Source organism: Aedes albopictus, chromosome 1 (assembly GCF_035046485.1).
Source record: "Aedes albopictus strain Foshan chromosome 1, AalbF5, whole genome shotgun sequence".
In the NCBI taxonomy this organism is placed as follows: Eukaryota; Metazoa; Arthropoda; class Insecta; order Diptera; family Culicidae; genus Aedes; species Aedes albopictus.
The window spans coordinates 22,562,703-22,583,631 of record NC_085136.1 but is presented as its reverse complement, the minus strand read 5'-3'; the positions used below and the strand labels follow the sequence as shown (position 1 = coordinate 22,583,631).

The window sequence follows — 20,929 nt, the reverse complement described above, 5'->3', positions numbered from 1 at the left end:
GGTCTTAAAAGATGAATAACTATTTGTTTTCGTAGTTCCAATGGATAAACTTTCGTTTATTATGGTGTATGTTCAGATATAAACAAAACTCTCGAAATTTCGCAAAACCAGTTACCTAGTTCTAGCATTAAGGGGGCGATATTTCATACCCGGCGAAGTCGATGGAATTTTCAGCTGGAAATCATCCTTGGTGGATTAATATTTTTACAATGGTTCTGATTCACAGCTGCGTAAAAGCTCCCCTGCAGTGTCACATAATTTATGATCCATATTTCTTGGTATCACAATTTGAAATCTATCAAGCCAATATCATCCCACTATCTTGAAGGCGTTATTCATGGTGATTATTTGAATAAATAACATGTTATCCAGCTTCCAGTCTGAACATAGCATTACGATAAGAATGGATATAAGATGAATTAGATATCTCATAGATGCTGTATCGGCAACTCGACGAATGTCGCAGATGGTTCGTTGAATGGCAGTTGAGTCAAACCTGATTGCAAGGTGGTATCTATAATAAAGCAAACAAAAGCATGAAACAATGAAAATATAAGTCATATACAGATCGGATTCGATCTGGAGCAGCGTTCTCAAACTTCTCAAACATATATCTGGCGAAAATTCTGAAACCACCATAAAATTCTCGAAACAAACCCGTGAAATCCTCGTGGATCCCTTCTCTAAACCCTTTCTTTTTTTTCAGACTCTAGTTTAATTTAAAAAAGATCGTTTCCGCGTTCATTTCAATTCCGACGGTCTAATCGCTAATCGGATGATTGCGCTACGCCATTTGGACTATTTGTTTCTGATAAATTTGGAAGTTTCCTCTTAATTTGAGTTCCATGTGAAAGATCCCTTACTTCGGGTAACTTCGTTGTCCCCAAATCAGTATATTTTTTTCGTGATTCCACTGGTGATTTGTCCGAAACAACGACAATCAAGTAATTTTCGCGTGTGTGAAAGTGTGTTTGTTCCGAGAGACGAAAAAAATGAAGATGAATTAGATCCTGAAGATTGTCTGTGAGTGACTCCCACTTCTAAGGCCGGATGAGGCCCCCGGATTCATTGAAGAAAAGCAGGAAAACAGTGGTCAGCCAGCCTATAGACAACATTGCGTTCGCTCTGTTTGGTGAAATTCGCTGGATGTTATTGTATGTGCCGCGGCTCGAAATGTTTCTGAGAAGGACCGTTTTGCTTGCCGCTGCTACCGCTGCGCTGCGGAAATATGACAGCAATTCATGGCTCTTGTTTACTGTTTGAGATTGCTGGATTAGCTGGAGCAAGACATTTACATGGCGAGATCTTTCTAATTTTACTATTAATCATATGTTTCTGAAATGAAAATGATCTGCTTTAGCAAGCGATCTGATCGTATATTCATGTGCAAATTGGTCTCTCATTTTTTATTTTTATTTTTTTGGTTTGCATGGTTTTTTGGTTAATAAGCCGAAATTGAAATCCGGCTGATGAGCTTTTCAGTGGAATCTTATCGAACTAATAGTGAAAAATGAAAATATGTATGTGAGAACGTTTTACATTCATGTTGCATGATTGATTGACACTAATTGATATTTATTAAGCGGGGACATAATTTTTAGTTTCTTTTCAGAGAGCGAGTAAAGGCGCTTAAGCCTAGGCACTAGGGCCAGGACACGGACCAAATACCTGTGTTCCATCCCAGGACCAACGACGAAGGACCAAGGGGAGACATTAACCTTCTTAGCATCGTCTCCCCCACCGTTTTTCACGTTTATTTTTTATTTCAAGCTGAGAGGTTGGTACGAGATGTCCCCACTCAATAGCTTCTTTGTTGAATCAATAACGCTGCACAGTAGGCCTGGCCGCTTTAATGCTTGTAATGCATCTATGATGTACTGCAATCATTAATAATGACAAGAAAAATGATAGAAGTTGTCGATTCTATCATTTTCCAGGATTCTTTCAATGAATGGCTGTGTATGTGTAGACTAGACTAGACTAGACTAGACTCTAGTTTAATTTAAAAACGCTTCACTAATACTTCACTTTTGCAAAAGAAAATAAAAAATGAATTACTCTTTTAAAGAAAAACTAGAAAGGACAGGCAAATTCCTTTTAATTCTACTACTGTGCTTATCTTCGGACAGATAGGCCTATTTCGTCTGTGACTTACAGACTTCTTCAGTGTCAAGTGCTCGACTGAAGAAAACCTCGCATTCGTTGTGGTATTTATACTAGGAGTGTATGTGTAGGTACGTGTGTGGGTAAAAGTGTAGGTATAAAAATGTAGATACAAAATTGTAGGTACAACATTGTAGGTACAGATTTGTAAAAAAGGGGGTGTATCTACCTGTTAGAAAACAGGGTGTCAATAAGATACCTAAAGCTAGGAAAATTCCTACCGATTTGGTAGGTAGTCAATTGGTGTTTGTTGTGTTATTTTTTCCTGCCGATTTGGTAGGTAGTCAATTTGTGTTTTGTGTATTGTGTAATGTTTTGTGTGTGTTAGGTAAAAATTTAAACATCCACGTGTACCCATTGCCCTGATCCTTGTTGAGTAGTTTTTTATTGTTTTGTTTGTAAATTTCTAAACTTTCTGCAACATCAAGTTTCCATGGGTTTGTAATGTGTCGTAAGAGTTTAATATTTGAAGTATTCAAAAAATGTCCTTCATTGAAAATATGTTCAGCAACTTTAGATTTAAAATGATGAATGAGTCCCTTGTCTGTGTCTTTGTGTGCTTTTGATACTTCCGTTACGTGTTCTTTGAATCGTGTGTTGAGTGTGCGTTTTGTTTGTCCTATGTATATTTTGTCACAGTGATTACATGTTACTTTGTAAACACCAGATTTTGTTAAGTTGTCCAACGGGTCTTTCGTAGATCCTAAGAGAGTTTGAAGTTGGTTAGCTTTGCTTGTGAAAACTAATTCAAAACCAAACTTTCTGAGAATTGGTCGGAGTTTTTTGGTGTCATTGTTGTAGTTCACAGTTATCCGTTTAAGTGTAGGTTCTGTCCGTGTCAGTGTAGTCAAAGAACGTCTGTATTGTTGTTGTGTCTTTTTGTTGATGATCTGTTGTATTGTTTGTTTTGTGTAACCGTTCAACTGTGCTGTTTCGAAAATGTAATTAAGTTCTTTCGTTTTTCCTGTTTCACTAAGTGGAAGTGTCTGCATTCGGTGTATCATGTGATTGAAGGATGCAATTTTGTGTTGATGTGAGTGATTTGATGAATTTGGAATAGTGCGTTGAGTGTGTGTCGGTTTTCTGTAAATTTCGAAGGAAAGTGTTAATTCTTGTTTTACGATGAGTATGTCCAAAAATGGTAGTTGGTTGTTCTGTTCAATTTCACAAGTGAATTCAATGTTTTTGTGTGCATTATTGATATTGTTCAAGATTTCAGGTAAAAGATGTTTCTTAACAATGCTAAACACGTCGTCAACGTATCTCCACCAGACTTCAGGAAGCTGTTTGTTGTTTTCTAAGCGTTTTTCCAAATTTGCCATAAAAATTTCACTTAAAAATGGAGAAAGTGGATTGCCCATGGGGGCGCCATTAAGTTGTTTGTAGGTTTCATTTCTGAACGAAAAATAATTTTCTTCCATACAAAGTTTGGTTAATTTGATGTATGTACGAACTTTCTTAATCCAATCTGAATCTGAATCTTCATATTGGTTCAGAAGCCAATCTTCTAGTAGGTTAATGGCCTCTTTAACTGGAATGCTTGGAAATAGTGATTTAACGTCGAATGAAACTAAAATTTCATCGTCGTTAACGGATAAATTCTGTACTAGTTCTGTGAATTGTTCGGAATTCTTGACAGATCTACTGTGAAATTTTTTAGGCATGTTTTGGAATTCTTGTACTAAATATTTGGCAATTTTGTGTGTAGGTGAACCAATGGCTGAAACAATCTCACGCATTTCATTTCCAGGTTTATGAACTTTGGGAAGTCCTTTTATTCTTGGCAATGAAGGGTTAGATTCTTTCAGGCTTTTAATGACGCTTCCTAAAACTGGTGTAGACTCTTTGAGAGTTTTGTCAACACGTCTTACTAATCCTGGAAGAGGATCCGTACGTTGCTTTCGGTAAGGTCCATTTTGAATCTTGTTATTCATTATTTCATCATAGTCCTCTTTGTTCATGATTACTGTTTTGTTTCCTTTGTCAGCTTTCAGATAGAAAACTGGTTTCTGGTTAAGTTCTTTGATTATTCGTTGTTTTTTCAGGTGTTCTTTGTTCAATTTGTTTTGTTGTGTGTTTTGAATAATGTTAGCTGTTTGTGTTCTGATTTCTTGAATCTGTGGTGTCTGTAAATTGTTCGTGTTGATAGCTGTTTCAATGTCGATTATGGTTTGTGTTGAATCTTTCTTTGACTCATCAAAGAAAGCATCAAAAAACTACACAGCAAGATCAACATGAAAACTTTGGAATGTTATTCTCTCCATTTAAAGTTAGCGAAAGATTATCCTGAATCTTTCCCTAATTTTCTAACAAAAGTAAAAGTTGCAGAATTTTGTGAATCAGAAAGAAAAAGGAAATTACTAGATAAAAAACTTAAAGCATTAAAGATGCAAAATCCGAAGTTTACATGTTCTTCTACACAACCACAAAACACAACACAAGAACTAACTGGGTTAGTGGTCAATCGCTCTTCCGAACAGTTTACGGAAGAACAGTTGACCCTTCTCAACAAAGGTCTTAACTACGCAGTACACTCTAACAGGTAGATACACCCCCTTTTTTACAAATCTGTACCTACAATGTTGTACCTACAATTTTGTACCTACATTTTTATACCTACACTTTTACCCACACACGTACCTACACATACACTCCTAGTATAAATACCACAACGAATGCGAGGTTTTCTTCAGTCGAGCACTTGACACTGAAGAAGTCTGTAAGTCACAGACGAAATAGGCCTATCTGTCCGAAGATAAGCACAGTAGTAGAATTAAAAGGAATTTGCCCGTCCTTTCTAGTTTTTCTTTAAAAGAGTTATTCATTTTTTATTTTCTTTTGCAAAAATGAAGTATTAGTGAAGCGTTTTTAAATTAAACTAGAGTCTGAAGTAACAAGTTCTACTAAAAGCTCTAAAGTAATAGTAAAGCCTTTCTTTTTGTTCCTCTGTTGCTCTCCCTGAAAATCCTCTTGTTCTCCGTTTTGATACTCCTCCGGCATTCTACGTTCTACCTTTTATTTCCTTTTACCCTGCTTCTCAATCGATGATGTGGTATTTGTTCAGTTGACAGTTCTGATAATAATCCCCTCCAGATAAGCAAATCCTACTCAGTTATTTACAAAACTACCACAGATGAAATCCCCCTGAATGCTCTGAAACCCTTTTTAGTGCTTCATTCCTCCCTCTCTTCTTCTTCTTCTTCTTCTGAATGCTCTTTGTTCCCACTGGAACTTGGACTGTCTCTCTTCAACTTAGTGTTCTTTGAGCACTTCCTCAGTTACACTAGTTTACAGTATTTTTGAACTAGGTAAGCTGATGATCATTTTTGGTGTAGAATCATGCCCTGAGTTCGAAAACGTGAAGGAAAAAAAAATACAGTAGAGCAGAAATTTTTTCGACTTTCCATATAAGGTTGATGATTTGAAATCGATTTTTGTTCTACTTTTTTAACAAATTCGCTCACTTCACACATATCATTCTCTGTATTCAATGTTCAAATTTAGCTGATTTTTTTTACTGTAACTCGCCTACATATGACATGTCAAAGAAAAAGGATGAGAACTTTAAAATTGTTTTTTCTTATTGAAAAAAATACATTTTTTCATATATTTTTGGAAATTTTGCTTAAATTTAAGGAGATCGTCCCTAAAACTCGCCAATGTCTTGAATTTCATCAATCTGACGCAAAACCTGCACTCAGCTGATCGAATAGTATTATATTCTGCTTTCAAATTATGGAAAAAGATTTAATATTGGTTGAACAAAACGCAAGATATTTGAATTTTAGTAAATTCCATATTTTAAAAAGTTGTAAAACTAAATATTGAGCTAAAACTCAAAAACTGTTCTACTTAAAAATTTTTTAAACACGATTTTGAAATCTTAGCGCTGATTGTGCTTCCAAATTTTTGGTCGTTGACAGAAGTTCACGACTTTCGTTTTATTTTGTAAACTAGTGTTATTAATTGAAGGGTCTCCGGATTGGCGATTCACATAGCCTTAACCACTAGGCTAACTGGAGACCCCATTCTCCCTCTCAAACTCTTCAAATAAAGTAGTGTGACTCTCATGGAACTCACTTGGTTTTCTTGCTAACCGCCTCTTTGATCCAGGTTGAAACTCTCTACTTCTACTTCCTGAAACCCTGTGAAATCTCTTGAACACTATTCCTCCTGAATCCACACTTCTTTTTCTTTCGGATAGTTCTCTACGCTCACGAATGTTTATAACATTTTCATTACGAAAAGGTTTTGAGTCGACCGAGAATCTAACTCAGCTCCCACAATATAGACTTGCTGAATACCTTCGTGTTTATCGCTTCGACTTTATGAAATCTCCCTAGCTCCTTTGAGTCCCCTGAAACCCCACATGATCTACCTCAAACTCTTCTTGCCACCTGCCCTTCTTAAACTTCTCTGAGACTCTTCTGAAACTCTCTTCTAAATCCTCCTTTTAACCGCCATTGAATCTTCCTCTTCTCCTTTCACAAAAATCCCTCATGCAATCCTTTTGAATCTTCCTATTTGTCTTTTTCCTGCTCCTATTCATCCCCTCTTCTCATTTAAAGTCCCATGAAAACGCCCTAAACCTTACTTGAATGCAAGCTCTCTGAATCCCCTCCTTAACTACAGTGAAACTCCATTAAATCCCATTTAGCCCTCTGAACTTCCATTGAAACTCCTCCTGTATCAGCCACTTCTTCCTCTTGCGTGAGAAAGGATTGCTCTCTACACAACGATAGCCTCATCCCTGCCTTTTTTGAACTTATAGTATAGTTTGAGCATTTTTGTATTTTTTTCTTTCCTGAGCAACCAATTTTTGTTTTGGCTGATATGTTCTGTATATATTTACTTATCTGTATTAACAAGATTTTTCCTCTCAATACTCTAAAATCTCTTTTTGTGCAGGTTATTTTAATGCACTTTTAATTTATGCACTTTTTTTTATGCCTTGCATAGAAAGAGAGAGAAAGCTATTCAGAACCAGGAGGGAGGTTGCTGGGCGTTTCAGGGTGTCTCAAGGGGGGAGGGGGAGGTGTTTGAGGGATACCAGGAGATCGCAGGGGCTTTTACAGAGGCTCCTTCTTGAGCCTCCTACTCTGAGTGAGTAGTATCGGTGTTTGAAAGTAACGCGTTGCGTCAAGTCTTTTGGTTGGCACACACGGAATGTAATACCGTATCCCTTCGCAACGGTACCGTGAAACGACTGTGGGTTTCGTCATCCTGATCATCGTCGATTAATCATCGCGATGCGCTACTGGAATCAGTAAGTATATAATCTTGTCCCACCGCAAGAGGAACATCACACCAATCGTGCTGCCGATTGGTGGCTCCAGAGAAGAGCTACTGCCACCAACATGGGCATTAAGAATGTTTCAGAGGTTTCCAGGGGGATACCAGGACATCTCAGGGTTGTTTCAGGGGGCCTCAGGCGGCTCCAGATGATCTTTCAGGGGTCTTAGGAGTGCTACAAGTAGCCTCAGAGGGTTCTAGGGGACCTCAGGAATGCTGCAAGGGATCTCAGGAGGTTCCAAGTGATCTAAATGGCGGTTCAGGGGGTCTTAGGGGTGTTCTAGGGAATCTCTGGAAAGTTTTAGGCCATCTCGGAGGGTTTAAATGCTGTACCTGTAGTTCTCAGAGGCGTTCAATGTGACTCAGGGTGCTCCTAGAGGGTCTCAGGGGCGTTTCAAAAGATCTCAGGTGCGTTTCAGGGGTTTACAGGAGATTTTAGTGGGTTCCTGGAGGTTTCAAATGTTCTCAGGGGTGCTTCTGGAGGACTCAGGTGCGTTTCACAGGATTATACAGTGGGCTTCAGTGGGTACCTGTAGATCTCAGGTAGGTTCAGGGGCGCTTTAAAGGAATTTTAGGGGGTCTCAGGTGCGTTTCAGAGCCCGAGTAGCACACATGTTCTACAAAAGTATATGCAACTCTTGTATGAATCAATTTAGTTATGTAAGAGTTTCATATACTTTTCTAGAGCATGTGTGCTACTAGGGGGTTCCAGGGGAATCATGGGGGTCGCAGACGAGTTCCAGAAGGATCATGGGGGTCTCTGGGGCGTTTCAGGGAGTGCCAGGGGCGCTTCTGGGGATTCCGAAGGTTTCAGGGGCTCTTCAGTAGATTTCAGAGGCGTTGTAGTGGATCTCATTGGGTTTCAAATGGGTACCAGGAGGGCTCAGAGGCATTTCAGGGGGTCTCAGAGGATTTTAGAGAGCCCCAGAGGGTCTCCCAGGCGCTTCAGAGTGTCTTTATTGGAAGGCTTTTAAAGACTCCTGAAACCCCCTCAACAGCTTCTAGAGCATGGCATAAATAGAGCTTCCAGTGTACCACCACAGACAAACAGACGTAACACTCTTCAAAACGGCTTGGCACATGCATTTAACGACAAATTCAAATTTCACTTGATTTGCGCGATCGTTCCACCAGAGGTGCTAGTGTTCGGTCGCTTTGACGTTTGCCAGTGTACACGTTGCTGAATGATGCAAACGAAAATTACAGGCAATTTGTGTAGTAGTGTGCGTGTCAGAAAAACGTCAAATCGAAATCCATCATGTCCGACAGTGTCGCGCGCGATTATACCAACAGGTGGCAGTGTGCTCATGAAAATGACATCGGGCAATAGTTTTTGATGAATTTCATCTAAGAACGTCTGTTTGTCTGTGGTACCACATTTCACATAGTGATTAACTTTTTAGTAGATGCTCCGAAAAATGTTAAATTTGGCTATTACACAATCAAATTTGCAGCTAAATCAGCCCTAGAAAAAAATAAAATAAAAAAAATTAACAGCAGTTCGCGATTTTGAATGGAAATTGGATTTCACTGTTGATGAACAAATCAAGCATAATATTTCAAACGGACGTATCTAACTTTTTCACTGACCTGAGTAAATTCATGGATAATGTTGATGACCATTTAATTAAAAGAGTTTTATATAATAAGACTTTTCATAAGTTTTTTCGAGGTTTACATCACCAGGGATATAGCATGCACTAGGTAAGAACAAAACTTACTCATTCCGTATCATTTTCACAATGAATTCTATCAGCAAAGTTGTAAACATCAAAAAAGTTAGATACGTCGTTTCGAAAAATATGCTTGGTTAAACAAATAAAGCAATAAAAGATCAAACGTTTATGTGGATTCTTTTATTTGCTTTATGAATCATACACGTAGCTGAAAACCCGGATTTGTTTACATTAGCGAGTTACGTCGGATTGAAAGGTTCTGCTTGAAATGCCGTTTTAGGGGATTTCATATGGGGCTTCAACGTCTCAAAAGAGTTTAAGGAGTCTCAGGAGTATTCAGAGTGATTTCAGAAGAACTCGGGGACATTTTAGGGAATCTCAGGAAGACGCAGACGGATTTCACGGGGTCTCAGAAAGATGGAGAGGTTCCAAGTGTGCTTCAGGGGGCTTTTTGGGGATTCAGGGAGGTTTCCGGGGATCTAAGGGCGATTCAAGGGCATTTCAGGGGGGGGGGGGGGTGGGGTGCGCAAGGAGGTTTAATGGAGATTACGGCGAGTTTCAGGGGCGTTTTGGGAGGCTTCAGGAGAAATCAAAGAGAGGGGGTTTCAGGTGGGTCCAGCGGCGTTTCAAATGATCTCAGGGGCGCTCGGAGGCCTCAGGGGTGTCTTATATCTGGGACAGATTTGTGGTATTCATATAATGGTACAAGTTATCTAGAAAACTATTCGAAAGAGTATCTTGATTGAGAGCTATAATCAGTATGGAACTAATTTCAAGATAATTGTACTATAACAGCTTTTATGGAGATTCAGAGAGTTTCAGAGGGGCTTTAGGGGATTTCAGGGGCTTTCAGTGAGTCTCAGGAGAATTCAAGGATGATTGAGGGAGTTTCAGGGACATTTCATTGGGTCCCAGAGGCGTCTCAGGGTTGTTTGAAGAAGTTAAATAATATTTCAGATACGGCCCTGGAGCTTTTTCTGAACTCGAGCAGGAGAAAATAGACTACCAAACTCAGGTCCTCAACACTAAATTAATAACACGTTGAGATATTTTTGGCGGTAACTCAATGCCTACATAAAACCAAAATAAGCTATTTTCAGTACATGATTAACCAACCAATACCTTGTCTTGGTATGATACCTGACTTTGGTATGCTGTAGTTATGTGTCAGTTATTCGATCATGCTCGGTAAACGCTCTTTAAACTTCTTGAAAAGTTACTGAAAGGGCTTCAAACTCTCTAGATCAAACCTCCTAGAATGCCCCTGAAGTACAAATCAAACTTTCTGACACCAGTCAGTCTGAGTCAGTGTAACTCTAATATGACTAAATTTAGACATATATTGTTACATAAAAATCGAATGTAAATGTATAGTAGCCACAATGTGCGAACCATTTCATTACAATACACTTTACTGCAGCTGGCACACTGTATGGTGCAGGAATGGTTTTCACCAAACACCCTATGGTTAGTTTTTATCCGGGTAGTCTTGCTGAATAACTGCTCTTCGACTACATGAAATCTCCCTAGCCCCCTTGAGCTCCCCTGAAACTCCACATGGTCTACCCTTAAACTTTTCTTGCCATCCATCCTTCCTGAAGCTCGCTTCTAGATCTCCCCTTCCTTTTCCACAATCCCTCTGGCAATCCCTTTGAATCCTTTCTCCTGTCTTCCCCCTGTTCCTATTCATCTCCTCTTCTCATCTAAGCTCCCCAGAAAACCCTCTTACCCATCCTTGAACTGCAACCACTTTCTTCGCTTTACTTCCTCGTCGCTTGTTCGTTCCTCTCGTCAGGCAACGCTACCACGGTTACACTTTCTTTTTCTTGCTAGCTTGCTTCGTTGGCTCAACTGCCGAGCGTTCGCAGTCGTGGCTTGAAAATGCCACGAAGTTCCGGGTAAAATGGCGGCACTCGTAAGGTCGGCTCCAGAGGCAAATTTGTTTCAAGCTAGGCAATCATTAGTGCTGATTAGTTATAGAAAGTTAATCATGTCAACGATAAAAACAATCCACTAGGGACAGTAAAATAAGCAAATAACCAAATTACATGTTTATGACATTTCGTATTAATACCGTTTTAGGGGATCTCATGTGGCTCTATGGCGCTTCAGGGAATTTCAGAGGGTTTCAGGTGGTTTCATAGGGTTTTAGGGGAGTTTTAGAAATCTCAAAAGTATTCAAAGTTCGAGTGGTTTCAGGGAACCTTGGGGACATTTCAGGAAGTTGCAGGAGGATGTTGCGGATTTCAGGGCATCTCAGTAGGGTTTAAGGGCGTTTCAGGTGAGTTCAAGGGCGCTTAATGAGGTTTCTTGGGAATTCAGCGAGGTTTACGAGTATGTCAGGACAATTCAGAGGCCTTTCAGGGGGTCTCAGGAGTTTTCACGGAGGTTCCGGCCAATTTCAGGGGAGTTTTTGGAGGTCTCAGGAAAACTCAAGAGGATGGGGTTTTAGTTGAGCTCAGGGGTGTTTCAACTGATCTCATGGGCGCTCGGGGATCTCAGAGGCGTCTTCCCAAGCAGAACACATGTCACGAAAGAGTGTCGACAGCGCAGGTTTTTGCTAAAGGCTGAGGTGGATAAATCAAAAATAAGCATAATTTAAAATGGGCACAAAAGAGGGAAATCTGTGCATAACTTAAGACAGATTTTGCTTCTGAAAATTTGAAATGGGGCCAAGGGTCTTCAGGGGTGTTTCATTGGGTTGTTTTAGGCGATCTCAGGACAATTTTAAGGGCGTTTATGGGCATTTCAATAGTTCAATAGTATAAAGAGCATTTCAGAGTTTCAGGGGCGTCTCAAGGGGTTTAGGGGTTTATTGAAATTGAAATTTGATGATTTCATGGGTATTTCAATGGGATTACGGAGGTTTCAAGGGCGTTTCGAAGCATTTGAGATAGGGTCATATCAGGGGAGTTTCAGGAACATTTTGGGGTTTCAGGGGTATTTGAAACGGAATTAAGGGAATTTCAAGGGCGTTTCAATGAGATTATGTAAGTTACAGGGGTGTTTCAAGGCATTTTTGGGGCGTTTTGAGGATTTTCTTTAGGAGGTCTCTGAAAATCCTCTGAAATTTTATGAAACGCCTCTCAAAATTCGCCTGAAACCCCCACGGGTCCCATGTAATTCACCTGAGACCGTCCGGAAGCACTGAAAACGCCTACGTAACGGCTTCAAAACTCGTCAAAAATAATCAGAAATCCCATAAAATCCCCTTGGACTCCATGTAACGCATCAGAGACCCCCGAAGCACCTAAAACGCCCATGAACCCCATGTAACGCACTTGAGACCAGCATCGAAAACACCTCCGCCTGTAACGTCTTCAAAACTCGCGAAAAATAATCTGAAACTTCCTGAAATGCCCCCGAAATCCCCTGAAAACCCCGTCGGCCTCATGTAACGCACCTGAGACACTTCGAAACCCCCGATAGCGCCTGCGTAATGTCTTTGAAAACCTCTGCAAAACCTCTGAAACTTATGGAAATGCCTCCGAAAATCCTCTGATATTTCCTGAAATGCCCCCGGAAACGCCCCTAAGACCTGCTCCAAATATCAATGTCCCCAGCGTGACTTCCAGGTACTCACGAAACGCCTCTAATGCCTCATAAAACCGCCCCGCAGACCCCCTGAAAGCCTCGAGAACCCCCGTAAATGACCCTGACCTCAAGGTACCCCCAGAAGCCCCCAGAATCCTTCGAAACACTCATGAGACCCTTTAAAATGCCCTAAAACCTCCTGGTGCGCCCTGGTTCCCCATAGAATGCCCCAGAAACGGCCCTGAGACCCGTTAGAACTCCCCTAGGACCCTGTTAGGCCACCTGAAGCACTCCTGAGGCCTCCTAGAATCCCTGAAGCCCCCTGACGGGACCATGAAACCTCCTAAAACGCTCCTGTTATCTCCTGGTACCCCGCTGAAACCCCTTTTGACCCTCTGCAATCTACCTTTGCTCGTCCACCTAGCCGCCGTTGCCATAGTTACCATCATTATTACATTTTTTATGCACAATATTGCAGGGCATAAAAAAGATGCATAAACTGAAATTGCATAGAAATAACCTGCATAAAAGACGTTGTAGTATTTAGAACAGCATTTAAACTATTTCAAATTGGATCATATATATTGTATGGTAAGTCATTTTATATGATGAGTGATTAATGATTGATTAAAAAAACCTCTAATGATTACTGATTAATGATTAAATTGCGAAAGTATCATTAATCATGATTAAATTTATGATAAATCATTAACGCTCTGAAGCACTTATCCCCAACTAGCCAATAACAAATTTTGCCATTCAGTTATTCATTTTTAATGGCAAAATTTGATCTTTTTCTGTTGTTTTCTCCTGCCGACCTTGTTTTTAAAACGCCAAGCTGCATTTTTAGGGGAAGAGAAACTAGTATGAAATATTTTCAATAGATGTGTACATGAGATCTTTTGTGGCAGGAAAGAAATATTCAAAATCCAAATTTATACTAAATTTCTCATTCAGCAAATCCTATAAATATCTCACGTTTTCCCACTTGTGACGACAGGAAGTCTTTATATCGCTAAGCTGACAATGAAAACTTATTCCCTTCATCAACACCTCGATGTTTCAGTTTTCCTCTTCCCAACGTTACTCGATAAACTTCTCATTCCTATGCATGATATGTGAATGAGAAAGTGCGTATGTTAAAGAACACCCACCCACGACCTCACCATCATCGCAGACATCGCATGTAGTAGCTAGTATCTAGGTTGTCGCCAGTTGTTCCAGGGCAAATATCATAATGCAAATCCTCTTACCGAGAAGGTCATGAACGCAAACGGATTTCATTGTTGTAAGCTTTCACCACTTGTGAGTGAGTCCACGAAAATCACATTATAACCACCTACGCTTTGTTTCCATCACGCCACCACCACCATGCTTGCCGTTCGATGCATAATTGTCTCACGGTATGTGGGGATTGCTATCTATATGGGACAGTTATGGCCAGTCGTCACGCGTGTTTATTACCTTAAGGATGTCCCTACACTCACCCCCTGATGGATACCTACCTGGTGCATCGAGTAGACGGCCATGACCACCAGCACGTGCATGATGTTGTGCGAGTTGAGATAGATGTCCACACTGCCGGGGAACCACTTTTCCGGTATGTGCATCGCTCCAATCACGCCGCCCACGGCCGAAACGGCGTCCTACGGTAGAAACGAGGGAAAGAACAAGAATAAGTCCGAGTTATTATAGGTATGCAGTTCTGCTACAGTCAGTCAGTCAGTCAAGGGTTCACTAATTAGTTTAGTGTGTATGGTGGTGGTGATTGACGTCGTTCTACTCCGGGGTAATGAGGGCGGTGAAAGTTCCCACGTGACTTGGGTATAATTGGTGACACATGATTCATCATCTCGGGCCATGGCTGACAGAAGGGAAACCTCAGTGATGGCATTGAAAACGTCCCTGAACATTGAAACTACTAGTTTTAATTTATGCTGATTTAATAAGGTTTAAACTATATTCTGGAAATTATTGTATCATAATGATCTGGTAATATTTGTCGATTTCGCCGAAAATCAGTGGTGCTCCACAGCATTCATTGAAAAAGAGAAGGGAAGTGAAGGGAGCTTCAAATTCGTAGAATATGACGATTAGAACACTGCATTACATGGCGACCGTGTACCACATGGGAAATTTTAAATTTATAACATATTAAATGGTTCTCCTGTGAAACAATGATAAGTTTTGTTAGTTATAAAAAGGTAACTAAAGCCTGTATCCGCAATAATCGGGACACAGAAGTATGGCTGTAGCTCTGTAATGAATCGGTAAAATTGGCCAAATAATTGACTGAGAATTCTTTGGTGTATGTTTATTATTTGTGCCAAATTTCATAAAAATCGATGCATAACTTTTAACTGTGCATGAAAAACAAACAGATGTGGTTTTAAGCATTTTGTACAATCATGACCAATTTTCATTCGCATAGTAGATGGTTCTTTTACGCTACAGTTCAAAGTTCTGTGATGATAATTATGAAATTTTGTTAGCAGTTATGATACTTATAGAGACACTTTCATGTAAAATTTCATCAACTTTTATCGATTGGTTCGAAAGCTACTGGTGTTGATAAGGGTGAGTGATAGTGAAAATTTTTCGTGTTTTTAATGTGTGATGTTTGCCTATTCATAACTTTTGAATTTCTCTACCAATTTTCATGAAATTTTCACAGAAGGTAGTTGATTATGTATATATTATGTCAGCAAAATTTGATGATTATTGGTAAAGTACTTTCAATAGTACAATCGATACAATAGAGGGTGCTGGCTAATTGCTGTCTGAGGGGCTAAAATCACGTTCAGTCCCAATACATGTTTCGATTATAAAATAGTTGATAGTGCATCGATTTTTTTGAAATTTTGCCCATGCAACAAATGTAGATTGAGAGGTTTGTGTTGAAAATTTCAGCCATTTCCTTTGACGAATTCAAAAGTTGCAGCGCTGACAAGCAAAACTAGGAGCTGAACAAAATTCAATGGCGCACATTCTACTCTTTCATTGCTACAACAAAAAGTACTGCACCGATTCACATAAAATTTTGTAGGTGAGATGAACACATCTTAAGATTTTATTAGGTCAAAATTGAGCAATTTTAATGTATCTATTACAGAGTTACAGCTGTATTTCTGTGTCCCGATTATTGCGGATACAGGCTTTATATACAGGGTGTTCAATAAGTTCGGATACACCATATAACTTGAGAAAATTTCACATCTGTAATTCAGATTTTCAAAGTAAATGTATTTGTTGATAGGTCATATAACACTGATCAAATATAGCATATGGTTTTGAATAAAGTCTTTTTCTACTTTTTTTTATAAGCCTTAGATGTATCCAAAGTTTGTTAGCTCCGGCACGCTGGAATAATTTTCGATAAGTTGCTCAAGCTACAGAAGTCTAAAACGTTGACGTTTGAGTTTACATCTCACTATACTAAATTAGAATAACTAAATTAATAGACAAAAGCTTTACACTGCTATTTCAGTGATGATATGGTGGTAAATTTGCAAGTTTAGTCAAAATGTGCTTAAATCTATGAAAAAGGCGTAAATACATTATATAAAGCCAATTCTGGTTAAAATTTGTCACAATAGGGATATAATCAAGTTTTGGAAAAGATAATGATAGATTAAACTGAGATATAACGCAGCCTTGCTTTTTGACAAAACAAAAATCATTAAAACAGGTACAGCGGCTATTTTAGCAATTTTAAAGATCAAAATAAAATGAGTCCGTACTTCACCCAATCTGAATTTTATAGATTATTTCGTATGGCCATAGTTGCTACCACTAATGCTGAGGACAACAACCTAATTTGATTTAACTTAACACCATTACTCAATGAAAACTAGACGAAATACCAATGACAGACGTGCGTGCCGGCTGAAAGGATCTTGAGACACATTTGCAATTAATACAAAAGGATAAAGGACAGTTTGTTTCAAAACATATACTGTATTTGATCAGTATTATGTGAACTTTCAATTAATACATTCACTTTGAAAATCTGAATTACAGATGGGAAATAATTTCAATTTTACTGTGTATCCGAACTTATTGAACACCGTGTAGACCACTAGAATAAATTCTAATACATTGCTAGTTAGTACATTACATGGCGACCGTGTAGAATACGAAAAAAAAGTTCAAAAGAAGTTTCCCTGGCTGTAGGCAGTTAACTTTCAGAAGATGCAATGACATAGTCTTTACTATCACTATTAAAAATGAACCACAAAACTGTTTGATTTCTCATACCGTCGACTTTCCGCATCTCGATGTTACTCGAAAATTTTCCCAATCGAGAGACGAACCAGCCAAGGGCTGAAAGTCTCTCTAATAAAGACAAATCAATCAATCAATTTTCCCAATCATGACCAACGGTACTTTCAATCAGCATACATATCACCTCCCTACTTGTCGATATCCCCTTATCTTGACATAATATTTCTATCTCTAAGGGATCTAGTTAATTTCTGCTCCAGAAATTCTTTCCTTATGACAATATGGTCGCTTTCACATGATGCAAACACATTTTGGAAAGATGAAGTCTAGACTAACATGTGAAAAGTGCGTAACGACTGTTGCAAATTTCTGCTTCGCCCGTTTCTCCCGGGCGTATTTAGTCTATCTGTTAACAGGATAAGTTTTCATTAATGAATCGAATACGCCTAGTAAAAACGTAAATAGCTGAGGCGTGCAATGGTTGTTCCACTCTTTTCAAATATTGGTCCAGATGTAACATATGTTTGTTGACGTTTTTTCTCAGTTGCGGAAGCGTTTTCAATCTAGTGCACATCACAAACTGCTTCTTCATTTCGTTCTCTTCTTATATGTTTCGATGGTCTCTTCAGTATCGAGATGTGCAGAATCAATTGTAAAAATATGCCTAATGTTCAGTATTTTGAGAAATTTCATAAAATCGTTGAGAACGAGACTTCAATGGAAGATGACGGATGAAACAGTCCATCACATGGCGACCGTGTAATATCGTAACCATTGGTTCTCAGGGCAAAGGGAATTGCATCTCATTGTTTTGATAATGGAGAAATAAAACAGCAATGGATGACCTGACAAGACATGGCGACCGTGTACATGAGCTACAGGTGAAACTCCAAATAGCCAACAAACTTTTAGTTTTAATTTTTTCTTTATTTTGGGGATTTTCCTTCGAAAAGTTTATCCCAGACAGAAAGATAAAGATAAAGATATTGTGCAACGTTGCAACTTCACCATCACCAGATGACCACTATAACATGGCGATCGTGGGGCATGGACAACGCTAAACTAAAAACACCTATGCTTCGTTGGATTTGTATTTTTTTGCAATTGAAGATAGACGTTATGTAAATTCATGATATAGCGACCGTATACACTACATACATGTAATGTACCTCCATTGACTTTGACCACATTTTTCCACAGTCTAGGTTGAATAATTCTACAGTTATTCGCTTGTACAAATAAGATGGATGGAGTTGCAAAGATTAGTATATCCATTGCCATTGTCAAATTTGCTGCTATCTACAATAATTTTAACCAATTCATCTTCAGACACATGACCAAGGCGCCGTCCACAAATTACGTTACGCTCTAGGGAGAGGGGTAGAGTACTGCCGAACGTTACGGGCCATACAAAAAAAAAATAGGGTTTTCATATACAAAAGCGGTACGGACTTTCAGATGAACTGCAGAAGGATCTGTAGAAATTCCACGAAAGCCCCTAAATGAAGCCAGAAAAGAGTTTCTAGAAAAATCCTGAATGGAGTTCATGAAAAAATCCGAAAGCATTTTCTAAGGAACCCCAGCAGGAGTTGCCAAAAGAATCCTGGAAGATTTTCCCGAAGGAATCACGGAAGTGCTTTTAAAAAAATGTCGGACGAAGATCTCGGAGGAATCCGAAAAGAAATACCCAGCGGAATCTCGAAAGGAGGCCTTGAAGTAATTGCGGAAGTAGTTCCTGAAAGGATTACTGAAGAAGTTCTTTGAAAAATACCGGGAGAAATTTTGGAGAATTCACGGAAATAGTTGCCATATGAATCCCGGAAGGAGCTCCTAGATGAATTCATGAAGGTTCCTGAAAGAACCTCGGAAAGAGTTCCTGGATTAATCCCGGAAGAAGTTTTCAGAGGAAGGATCCAGAAAGGAGCTCCTGATGCAATCTCAGAATAAAGTTCTTCGGGAATTCCATGAAGAACAATCGAAGGAACCCGTGAAGGAACACCCTAGGGGATCTTAGGAAGAAATTCTGGGGAAACTCCAAATGAATTGCTTATGAAATCCCGGAAGAAATCTCTGGAGGAATTTCAGATGGAACCTGTTTAAGAATCTCAGAAGAAATTCCTCGAACGATTCCAGAGAAAACTTCTGGAGCAATCCTAAATAATCCCACAAAAGAAACTTTTGGTGGAGTCCCGGAAAAAATATGGACAAACTTCGTAAGAAATTCCTGGAGAAAGTTATGTAAGCCGAATCGTAAACAACAAAGTCACGAACGCCAAAGGCTAATTTTCCTTAGCATACGCGGTGTGTAGTGCCGAGTTGCGCTTGCATCCTGGTCTTCATCGCCGGACCCAGATCACCGCCTATCACCACTGAATCAAAATTCAACCATCGCATAACAATAATGACAATGTCGCAACCTGTATTTGTTACGATAATCCACCCAATGCGACATAAGTTTGTTCCCACTTGACAAGAATAAAAATAAAGATCGTACATCAGGAGTTTAAAGATTTTTAAGCCTTGCATTGTGATTTTCGAGGTCGGTTCACGAAGAGAGCCAAAAGAAGCTCATGCGATAATTGAGATAATTGTGACCATGTGCCAATCAGAGCGTCAGGGTTCGTAGCTCAAAGGAAAAGAGGAGTGAACTTGCAATTCTACGGTACACTGTAATTGTGAACCCCTAGAAAACCCACTTTTCCAACCCTTTCCGCGGGAAAGCATTCGCGAGATGGTCGAAGTTCATTGGCAAAAGAATGCGTGATTGACATGGTCTGGATATCGGCGGCGGTCTTAGGAGATACACCTCTCCCACCCTAATACATCGCTCGACAAGAAAAGCTAGGCGCCTCTGTGTTGAAGCCGAAGGTAAGTCGCATGCTCTTTTAAAGCTATGTTCACTTAGAATCCGGAATCATGTCACATTTTCTAGTGGCGCTCTCAATGAACATAATCATCATTCTTTTGCAGCACTCTGATCATACACTAATCCTCTTTAAATGGTGAAAATTTCATCGATTTTCTTGCAACGAATGAAAAGTTATTTCAGATTGAAGACAAGAGGAGGAAAAAAATCTTGCACAAACACGTTGAAAATTTAGCGTGGTCAGGTACGACAGTCGCGAAAAATGTTAATATCGTCAGAACCATTATGTGTTATGTGCACAGATGTTGTTAACCATGGCATAGGGAAGTGTCCTCGGAAGAAAAAAGCTTGGGTTCATTGATAAATCTGCTTTGAATTTGAAGATTTGGCAAGAAGTTCGAACTCTGGGCATGTTTTTTTCGCAACAAGATGATGAGAACCAATTCATTCTAGGATGACAGCCTCAAGAATCGCGTGCTGCTTTTCAAAAACGCACACAAGGGATTCGTAGAAGTTTTACCTATTTTGATGAGCTGCCATGACAGCCGGAGACGTTCAGTGGTATCGTCACAGATGGGTAGTGTTTATCAACGAAAAAAACACTCAAATTTCGCGTTTTCTCAATTCACTGAATTGCCCCTCATTTCGCAATAAAAAAAAAGTTTGGCAATTTTTCTTCGGAATCCTCTGCAGACTAATCAAGGCACTCAGGACACTGCATAGATGACCTATTTGTTGAACAAACGTGCGGAAGAGGTTGTTGCTAAAATTTACCACCGTTGTGCAGATTTTTAGAGAGGTCAACACTGAAAAAGTGAGAAAATGTGTGAAAAATAAAAATAAATAATTTCAATGATATTTTTCCATAAAAGTACAATAAATAACCTTTGTTTTGAGGGCTTCACCTTTTATGTTTGTTATTACATCCATAAGATATACGTGATTTTGACATTCCGGATTCTAAATGAACATAGCTTTATATAGAAAAAGCTAGCTTACACAGCACTGTAAAAACTCTTGGGTGCTCCTGCAGGATGTGTATTTTTGGAAGAATTAATGATTAATCATACAAATACAACGGTCATCAATAGGTCGGCTCCAGAGGCACGTTCTCCTCCATTTGGGAAATTTGTGCCATGTATAGGCCCTACTAGTTAGGAAATTCTGGTAAAAA

At 39.3% G+C, this 20,929-nt stretch overlaps 1 protein-coding gene across 4 annotated transcripts in view; it reads right to left on the bottom strand.

The window, feature by feature from the left end:
* LOC109433660 (progestin and adipoQ receptor family member 4) overlaps window positions 1–20,929 on the bottom strand; it is a 151,573-nt gene that overhangs the window by 21,432 nt on the left and 109,212 nt on the right. For all 4 annotated transcript variants that reach the window (XM_029877979.2, XM_062844196.1, XM_062844198.1 and 1 more), the window contains exon 6: window positions 14,171–14,311. In XM_029877979.2, coding sequence (XP_029733839.1) covers window positions 14,171–14,311 — 141 coding nt within the window. The remainder of the gene's footprint in view (window positions 1–14,170; window positions 14,312–20,929) is intronic.